This window comes from Triplophysa rosa, linkage group LG9 (assembly GCF_024868665.1).
Source record: "Triplophysa rosa linkage group LG9, Trosa_1v2, whole genome shotgun sequence".
NCBI classification, from domain to species: Eukaryota; Metazoa; Chordata; class Actinopteri; order Cypriniformes; family Nemacheilidae; genus Triplophysa; species Triplophysa rosa.
This window is the reverse complement of record NC_079898.1, coordinates 25,367,462-25,378,321: the sequence shown is the minus strand read 5'-3', so window position 1 is coordinate 25,378,321 and position 10,860 is coordinate 25,367,462. Positions and strand designations below refer to the sequence as shown.

Genomic DNA, 10,860 nt, shown 5'->3' with positions numbered 1-10,860 from the left:
CGTGACGAAATATTATCCTCTTAATTTACATACTCGATCCCGCCCTGCGCGGAGAGAATGTTCAATAGTGTCATCCACCCGGGATCGTCCGCTAAAAAGGAGGAAAATCACAGGCTTCCATAAAAGTTTTCCTGCCGTGAGAGGATCGGCCTCGCGGACGACCGCGCCCTGAGGATTACACGTTGTTTTATATTATCGACATAGAATTATTACAGATTATGGACGCGTTGAAATCAGCCGGGCGTGCGATCATTCGCAGTCCCAGTCTGGCGAAACAGTCGTGGATCTCTGGAAGACATAAAAGTAAGTTTCCAGCTGTCCGTCTGTTTGAAAGCACCATTGAAGTTCTTGCTTAACGTTATATCTGCTGATTAGTTATGTAAGTAAGTAAGTTGATGTAAAAGTTCGGTTTTTGATAGCAGCCGTTTGCACTCGATTCACGCTATCTGCTATGACAATTTACTCGAAATATTCAGGAAATAACCTTATGAAAATGACCCATGTGGTGTTTGTGTTGTGGTAGTCGTGTTTATTTTTATTCACATTTTTATTAACAGTCGTATTACCACAGTTTTACTACAAATACCATGGTGGAACTTTGATGACTGTAGTGAGACCATGGTAAATTTGGGCTTACTGTAGTCTTACGACTAATGCCATATGTTACCTAAGGTTACTGTGGTAAAACCATGGTTCATATTCATAAGAGTAGACAGATCTCTCTCAGCGTCTGTCAGTTGGCACGAGATCTAACGTTAATGAAAGCGCATCTTTCTGATTGTAACATTTTTTTTTACTTTATTTCAAACATTATACACACACACATATATATATATATGTATAACAACAGGGAAAGAAGTCTTCACATGCCATAGACAGTGAACGATAACAATAAATAAAATCGTGGGGTTGCGTACATTAAAATATATACATGTATACTCACAACGACAGATCTACGTCATATTTGTAAATAAACCATCATAATGTTTCAAAAACGTGCATTCTTTCACATTTGTTTACTCTGATTGTAACTTCGTAACGTAGCGTTCTCCCGGAGTGACGTCAACGCGCAAAAGTATTTTCAGGTACAAGAGCCTTCCTGTCAATCGTAGATATACATAGATAGCAAATCAAATTTGTAATGGTTTGCATTTCCCTCACACATCACGTTCATATTCAGATCATCACATAACAGAGCGTTACAGATCGATGAGCTCTTCGTTGGTCTTCTTGAAGTTCTCTCCACAGTGCTTCAGTCAGGTCAGGTCAGGTCAGGTCAGGTCTGTAGCAGTGTTGCTAGGCAATCCATTTCAGGTGCGGATGGTATGACATGGATTTGCTTTATTTGGTAAAAGGAATGGTTCGTGTAGGTAGTCCCTGGTGCGTTCTCCACCCCAATTAAACATTTAAACCACACCTGTGTGTTCTCATACACTACTGCGTAACCACAGAGTCAACAGATGCTAGTGAGGGTCTCTAGAGTTTGGGCTGCTGGTCTCGGTCTCGCAGGATCCAGTGGCGTCTTTGATCTCAGATGATCTACAGACAGCAGGCATCTCGAGAGTTCAGTCCATCTGCTGCACTGTAGCTCTTCAGCTGCCTGGTGTGACCTTTCTGTTTGGTTTTGATGGAGATGGTTGGTTGTCAGATCACTGCCGTCGTACTGTGATGTTTGGGTTCTGTTGAGGGCAGTGTTGTTTTAATATCACATCATCATACTGAGTCCACATCTGACATGATGAAGTGCTTTGGTAGCTTCAAAAGGTGTATTTGCACTTACTGTGAAATAGTCACTTCGGAAATGTGCAAGATGGTGTTACGGTGACCTCTGATAGAGGTCAGAAATTCAAGAAAAATGTGCACTTCATCACCCCTTTAAGGGAGGACGATCATATATTATTTTATGTATATAATTATTTTTTCTAGGTCTAGGGCTGTCACGATTATGAAATTTGGCTGACGATTAATTGTCTAATAAATCATTGCGATTATGGCGATTAATTGTCTGTTTTAGAGCTTTGACTTTTAATTCTCATACATTTTTTATTCAGCTTTGAAACGACCATATTGTTCTGAATATAAAGACTATGTTCTTTTTCTTGGAAATACATAGGAAAAATTGGGTCATCATACTTGATGTCAATAATACAACCGCCAAATACTTGTAAATGAAGTAAATTGATCAGGTGTGAATTGAAGCCACCATTGAAGCCATTGAAGAATTGAAGTGTTTTTTTCTCACTTGCAAGACTACAATAAAAGTTTACTTCTACGTTAATGAGATTTTGGTAGACTGGTTTTCACACTAATATTCAATTGTACTGCTGGTTATTTTTATGGTATATGCTTTAGTTTTTTTTAAAGTGATTGTGTTGTGGTGGTTCATTTTACAAGTATTACCATGCTTTAGTTACAATATATACAATAAAATATGCAATATGCAGATGCACTACAGCTCCCCCTAGTGTCTTCTGAGGTCAAACAATCGCGATGAGACGATTATTTAATAATCGTGACAGTCCTAGGTCTAATATCAGTAAAGTTTGTTCAATAGCAATTATGACTGTTTTTATGTTTTTTATCTACTGCTCCTTTAAGATTTTAAGAACTCCCCCTCATCGCATGTGAATTGAGATGCTTTGTGGTTGGGTCAGATATATTTTGCACCGCTCATTCTTCAACAGCAGCCTCTTTGTTGTATTGATCATGTAGCGTAATCATTATCAGTACCAAGTTCAACATTGTGAATATTATTGCTTCCCTAATGGGTTCTGTTGTCAGTTGTTGTACTTGTTGTGACTATAAAGGAACTAAAGTTGTTTGCATTGGAGCGTTGCGTGCTGAGAAACTGTTTTGGAATCAAACACACAAACAGTGACTAATGCCACCTTAAAGACTTCCTGCTAAGTTAGATGTTCAGATGTCGTAATTACAATACGATCATGTGTGTGGTTTTGGTGGGAATGAAGCAGACACATTGGGCTACTTCATATTTCTCTCACTTTTTCGCTTCCTGTCAAGCAAAGAGAATGAAGTGTAAAGCATTGTGAGGGTGTTTACAGAGCGGCTTATTGTGAGACACTAAAAAAATGTGTTTTTTTAGAGATGCACCGATTGCAATTTTCTTTGCCGATTCCGATTTTATTACAAGTGAAACCTGCCGATTCCGATTTTTGCTGATTACGACTTTCTATCCACAAACTATAATTGACAGTATACTGTATATAAAACCATATTAACTTTTCTTCAATACACATTTTTTTTATTTTCATTGAATAAATGATTGAACATTACGATTTCCCCAAATTTCCCTAAATGCAGTTCTCCAAGCTGTATTAAATTACAGAATCTTCCCCAAACAACTCTTAAATTGAAGAACTCTGTGACTGAAGAGAAGTACAAATGTGACCCTGGACAACAAAACCAGTCTTATGTGACAATTTTTTGAAATTGAGATTTTTACGTAATCTGAAAGCTGAACAAATAAGCTTTCTATTGATATATGAGATGTTAGAATAGGACAATATCTGGGCGAGATACAACCGTTTAAAATTCAGGAATCTGAGAGCGCAAAAAAATCAAAATATTGAGAAAATTGCCTTTGAAGTTGTTAATCAGGGGCACTGTGTCAGGCCATCCACTCACAAAAATAAAGTTTTTATATATTTAAGGTAAGAAATTTACAAAATATCTTCATGCAACATGATCTTTACTTAATATCCTAATGATTTTTTGGCATAAAAGAAAAATCGATCATTTTGACCCATACAATGTATTTTTGGCTTTTACTAAAAACGTTCCCGTGCTACTTAAGACAGGGTCACAAATAATAAAATATAACTAAACATGTCACTTAATTTACCTTTTTCATTTTTGTACTCATCTCACAAAGGTCTAAGATAACAATAAAATACTTCAACTTTATTCTCGTCTGTTTCCGTTTATGAAACTATCATTGCTTTATTTCATTTTTTCTGAAATGTAAAATAAATTGTCTTTATCTTGTGTCTGTAGTATTAAAAGAAGTGGGTTGATTTTTGCTGCAACTTCAATAAAAAAGTTAAAAACTCTTATGAGTGAATTCTACTCTAAAGATGTATTTGCAGTTTTTTGTGTTAGTAAAGAACTCAATCAGATATATATCACATATATTGGTTGATTTATTCATTTTTTTTATATTTTGGATTTTTAAAAACAAGTAGAAGTCGTGTTGAATGTCATTTTACCTAGGTGAACTGACCACAGTTTTAACGTATGACAAGCAATCAGGTTGAGTGGAATTTACATTGGTTTTACACAGAGTGAACGACTTCAACATGAGTTTAGCATGTGTCAGAGTTTAGCATGATGCTAATAGCATCACTGTTAGCATACATACTCCATGTAGACAGAGCAGCGAGAGATGAACTACAGTGCACCTTTTTGTCTGTACAGTACATGATGCGTGTGCACGCGCGTGCAGTCAGCGGATATGAGAGATGCGCGTCAGTCAGCAGAGACTCGCGGTCCGGTGGACACACATGCGAGTATAAACGAGCCGTGAAAGACAGGCTGTGCGCGCGCACGTTTACATGTTTACTTGCGGCTTTGAGTGTACTGACGGCTGTGACGTTCTTGCCCGCATTACGGGTAACAGAAGATCGGCTTGGAATCGGCGAGACATGAGACTGACCGGCCGGTCACCGGTCGGGCCGATCATACGAAAAACCGTCCGATTCCGATCTCTTGCCGGTCAATCGGTGCACCTCTAGTTTTTTGTCATTCCAGACACTCATTCTTGATGTCCATTATGATGGACTGGGATGCTTCTTAATTTTTTTTATGGAAAATGCTCTTCACCCATCACCCTGCAGAAAACATACACATTTCTCTATAAGTTTAGTTTTGCCTCATGACATTATTCTTTGACATTTACTCTTTTCAGATATGAGTGTAGCAAGAAATAGACAAAGTAATAGAGCTCTAGACTAGACAGCTATGTTTTTTCTACATGTCATAACAGGAAATGCCACCACAGCATCCTCAGTGTGTGACGTCACTGTTACAGTCAATGTTACACTACGTCCACACTAATCTGGATACATTTAAAAACGTTTTGTCTACACGGTAGCATTCTGAAAAGTTTTCCAAAAATCCACACGGAATACTAAACACGCTGACGTAGGCACAAGATACAAAGATGCATTTTTAGATGAAAATGTATTACTCTGAACAAGGCCTTTGTCTTGAGATTTCAGCTGAATGTAGGTTACTTCAGAATGCTGCGGTTGTTTGACCTATGTAGATTCTTTTCTAGGCTTTACATGCAGAAATTTACATTTTGAACAACCTGACATCTGTTGAACTTTTAAATCCAGCAACCATCATTTTTCTTTTATCACAGTCATTTCAACAGAGACTCTGACTTCGTCTGCTAGAGCTGCCATTTAACCTAATGTTTTCAAAAAGACCATTTTGTTTCCGACATTTGGAAGCTTATTAATTTAAGATTTGTAAGATTCATTCAAAAGAACCTACTAACAGGATATTCAGTATCCAATGTTGGTTTTGGTTACCAAATTATTGGGTGGAGTCACTTCGCGGCCCTGAAGGACTAAAATTAATGTTTTCATTTCACCAGTGTTCTCGTGTAGACTCTGGAGCTCCTGCAGGGGCGTGTGGTGGTGAATTGTGTGTAAGGTCATGCAGAAGGTCTGAGCTGAAGCTGCCAGTGTGTAATGGAGATTGCTTCCATCAACGCTCTTATTTACAAGCCAGATTTACCACCTCAGACATCTTTAATATCTCGCCATTCCCGTGCATGCCTCGTTTTCACTTTTTGAACTGTGTGTGTGTGAGAGAGTCCAGAGATTGAAAGCAGATCAGGGTCAGTGGTTTAGTGAGGAACACTGATGGACATTGAATCATCATTGGCAATTTTAAAGGAGTGGTTCTCCGTCAAAATGAAAATTCTGTCATCATTTACACACCCTCTTGTCATTTCAAACCCGTATGACTTTCTTTCTTCTGCAGAACACAAAAGAAGATATTTTGAAAAATGTCGGTAACAGAAGAGCACAGCCCCCCATTCATTTCTATTGTATGGACACAAAACCAATGCAAGTGAATGGGGGGCTGTTAACAACATTCTTCAAAATTAGGGGTGTAACGATACACTCAGCTCACGATTCGGTACATGTCTCGATGCTCGGTTCACGATACGATACACATCTCGATATTTTGAACAAAATTAAAAAATGAAACTGAAATTCAAATAACATTTATTTTCAAAATATTAACAATTTCAGTAACTTTTTTGTTGCACATACAACTTAATAAAGAATTTTACCATTTTAAGGCTGTACTGCAGGTTGGTCACTGAGTGTCAATTTTGAAAGCAAATTTTGATTTAGGTTTAGTCATATTTTAGTCATCACCATCATTTTAGTTTTAGTCGACAAAATCTACATTATATTAGTCTACTAAAATCTATCTGGTTTAACTAATTTAAATGGTGTAATTAAATGTTCCATACAAAGATTTAACTGTTTCGACATAATTTACTTTACCTTACACTGCGTTCCAAATTATTATGCAAATGATATCTTTCTCTGGTTTTCCTAATTTGTCGATGCAAATGACAGTCAGTATAATTTTCAAGTAATCAACAGTTAGGGTACATTTGGAATTTTATTGAACAAACCTCCCACTGACAACAGTATTTATTTAAAAAATGAAAAACTCAAAATGCACTGTTCCAAATTATTATGCACAACAGAGTTTGAAAACATTTCATAGGTTGTAAAAAACTGAAAATGGTCATTTGTTGAATTTGCAGCATTAGGAGGTCATATTTACTGAAATCAAAAGCTATTTCAATCAAAAACATCCTAACAGGGCAAGTTACATGTTAACATAGGACCCCTTCTTTGATATCACCTTCACAATTCTTGCATCCATTGAACTTGTGAGTTTTTGGATAGTTTCTGATTGAATTTCTTTGCAGGATGTCAGAATAGCCTCCCAGAGCTGCTGTTTTGATGCTAACTGCCTCCCACCATCATAGATCTTTCGCTTGAGGATGCTCCAAAGGTTCTCAATAGGGTTGAGGTCAGGGGAGGATGGTGGCCACACCATGAGTTTCTCTCCTTTTATGCCCATAGCAGCCAATGACACAGAGGTATTCTTTGCAGCATGAGATGGTGCATTGTCATGCATGAAGATGATTTTGCTACGGAAGGCATGGTTCTTCTTTTTGTACCATGGAAGAAAGTGCTCAGTCAGAAACTCTACATACCTTGCAGAGTTCATTTTCACACCTTCAGGGACCCTAAAGGGGCCCACCAGCTGTCTCCCCATGATTCCAGCCCAAAACATGACTCCGCCACCTCCTTGCTGACGTCGCAGCGTTGTTGGGACATGGTGGCCATCCACCAACCATCCACTACTCCATCCATCTGGACCATCCAGGGTTGCACGGCACTCATCAGTAAACAAGACTGTTTGAAAATTAGTCTTCATGTATGTGTGGGCCCACTGCAACCGTTTCTGCTTGTGAGCATTGGTTAGGGGTGGCCGAATAGTAGGTTTATGCACAACTGCAAGCATCTGGAGGATCCTACACCTTGAGGTTTTCGGGACTCCCGAGGCACCAGCAGCTTCAAATACCTGTTTTCTGCTTTGCAATGGCATTTTTGCAGCTGCTCTCTTAATCCGATGAATTTGTCTGGAAGAAACCTTCCTCATTCTGCCTTTATCTGCACGAACCCTTCTGTGCTCTGAATCAGCCACAAATCTCTTCACAGTACGATGATCTCGCTTAAGTTTTCGTGAAATATCTAATGTTTTCATACCTTGTCCAAGACATTGCACTATTTGACGCTTTTCGGCAGCAGACAGATCCTTTTTCTTTCCCATATTGCTTGAAACCTGTGGCCTGCTTAATAATGTGGAACGTCCTTCTTAAGTAGTTCTCCTTTAATTGGGCTCACCTGGCAAACTACTTATCACAGGTGTCTGAGATTGATTTCAGTGATCCAAAGAGCACTGAGACACAATACCATCCATAAGTTTAATTGAACAATATAAAATTAAATGTTTACGACACTTAAATCCAATTTGCATAATAATTTGGAACGCAGTGTAGAATTAAATGAAACCAGGTCATTACCTTTATTTTTCAGAAAAGTTGAGTAACTACTGGATATGCATTGTTGTAACACAGAGAATATTAGAGCATGAACGACATGTAGCAGTTCAGTCTCATTTTGACTCAACTGACTCGTTCGTTCAGTGAAGGGCGTGTTCATTCAGTACATTCAACCAATGAAACGCTCTGACAGAGCTCACGCTCGAGCGCTATTGGCTCGTGTCTCTTTGAATCTGCGCTGTCTTTGCTTGAGACTGTAATGAATGAGAAAAATCTTTCAAAAAGACATTACATAAACTGCATTACATTTCTTCAGTCATGCAGATCACATACTTGGTTCGTTTTTAGCATGTCATTCGAAATTTTAATCTACAGTACGACTCGCTTCATCGCTTCTCTGATCGGAACAGCGCTGGTTTCTTTTGGCTTACTTTATGTTGCATATCACGTTATGCAGCAGCTCACGTTAGCGGATAAACTAACATTGTCATTTAAAAACGTTTGTGCTGCCTTTGTAATGAGTTTCGGGGTGACTCGCCTGCAGTCACGCTTCAAGTTTGCTGTGTTTTAACGGCGATTGTGAGGGAAAATAAGACGCTTTGTAAATCACGTGGCGACACAGATTGTGTCTTGTGCTTCCAATTCTCCCAGAGACTTCTCTCTCTAGCGCATATGTGAGATAAGAACACGTGACGCGCTGGTGCAGAGTAGGTAGCGTCTTGACCGCTCAGCGAATACAATTAAACATATCTCTCTTCGATGCGCATCGTGACATTTTTGCATCGCGAAATATCGTAGTACGAAGTATCGTTACACCCCTAATCAAAAATATCTTCTTTTGTGTTCTGCGGATGAAAGAAAGTCATACAGGTTTGAAATGACAAGAAGGTGAGTAAACGGTGACATCATTTTCTTTTGAAGGTGAACTACTCCTTTAATATAAGTGGCGTCATAGTCACAATATATTTGTGGTGATTTTAACGGCAACTAGGCGACCTTGTGATTATTGTGAATTTGTGATGATTTTAATTCTTTGATTTGGTACATGATCCACTGGAGTCGATAAAAGAATGGTTTTATTCAGTTCAGTCAACTTGTTCCAGAAAATTGTGATGTTTTTTATTCTTGATGATTTTTCTTAGGTATGAATGTGTACCGGTGATTGTTATACTAATGTATATTTTTTGCTTTGTGTCAAGAATGATTTCTCTGGAGCCGTGAGTGTATTTGCTAATCTGTCGCTCATAAATGTGAAGACACAGGAGGGCTTTAAGAATCCTCCTGTTGATTGTGCCTTCTGTAACCTGCACACGTGTGTGTGTGTGTGTGTGTGTGTGTGTGTGTGTACGCGTTCATGTTTGTATATCCCGGTGGGGACCTAAACCTGAATGCACACCAACACATGGGGACTCGTGTCACCGTGGGGACCAAAATTGAGGTCCTCATGGGCAAAAAAGCTAATAAATTGTACAGAACAATATGTTTTACAAATCTAAAACTGCAAAAAGTGTTCTATGATCTTTAGGTTTAGGGATAGGGTTAGGGATAGGGGATAGAATATACAGTTTGTACAGTATAAAAAACATTACGCCTATGGACTGTCCCCACGGGGATAGTCAACCAAAGCGTGTGCGTGTGTGTGTGTGTACGCGTGTGTGTGTAACCTCGAGCTAAATGCAGCACCTCTGAGCCCTTCAAATTTCTTCAAAGCTCAGTGTTATTAATTGAGCCTTTATTTAAACACACACACACATCTGCAGGTTCTCATGGCTTGATTCTCACAAATTAAAGGCAACAGAAAACCACATAATAACCAATTTTACTGCTGTAATGCATCATATTTTCGAGTTAAACAGAAGAAAAGATTTTTTTTTGTTTATTGAACGCTGACTTTCCTTCTAAAAACACCGCGATACAGCTTTCTGCAGTTTTCTTTTAAAGGCAGTTTTTCTAGAAACATCATTAAGCATCATTTTATCAATAAGATAAAAAATGCAAAGAAACATCAGTTAACTGTTTCAAACTCATTATATTTTTATTTATTAATACCAATGGCGTGCGTGTGCGTATCCGGCTGTGTCAGGCGAGCATCTTTCTCCTCCTCCATCCATCGACTGAATAATGCCTCCATTCTCCTGCTTCATTCTTTCCCTGTCATCTGTTCTACTCCAGTTCACACAGAGATATCCCAGCAGTCTGTTTGTCTGAGACTGAATCGCGTTCATTCACCCCATAGAGGAATTGAACTCGAAAGATTTTTAGCAATAGCGCATAAACCTTTAATGACGTGAGTTTTTTTACGGTGAGAGTAAATATTTATTTGAATTCACATGTTAGTGTATTTTCAATTTCGCAAAAGCAATGATATTTTAAAGAATTTGGTTTGCGTACTACCCATAATCCTGGATCGGGTCTCACCAATCAGAAAAGACGCTGTTATTATGGGAACAGGATTTGTGGCATTAGATTTTTTAAATATGGCATTAAATATGTACATAATAAACATATTTTTTATTGCAAGTGGTTTTCATGCTAAACAAACTCATGTTATTTAAGTACAATCTTGTTGAAACAAACATCTCATAAGACTCATGTGATTGGTTTGGTTTATTATATTGCAAGCATTTTTTTGAATGCCTTTAGAGAAAATAGATTTGGAAATCCGTGATTGGTTTTCAGAAGTGACGGATCTAAAATCATCTCTCCCTCTCTGCAGAAATGACCTTTTTGAG

At 38.3% G+C, this 10,860-nt stretch overlaps 1 protein-coding gene across 2 annotated transcripts in view; it reads left to right on the top strand.

The window, feature by feature from the left end:
- Nucleotides 1–38: 38 nt before the first annotated feature.
- Nucleotides 39–10,860, top strand: part of ldlrap1b (low density lipoprotein receptor adaptor protein 1b) — a 36,738-nt gene continuing 25,916 nt past the window's right edge. For both annotated transcript variants that reach the window (XM_057342335.1, XM_057342336.1), the window contains exon 1: nt 39–303. In XM_057342335.1, coding sequence (XP_057198318.1) covers nt 219–303 — 85 coding nt within the window. In that variant the 5' untranslated portion in view covers nt 39–218. The remainder of the gene's footprint in view (nt 304–10,860) is intronic.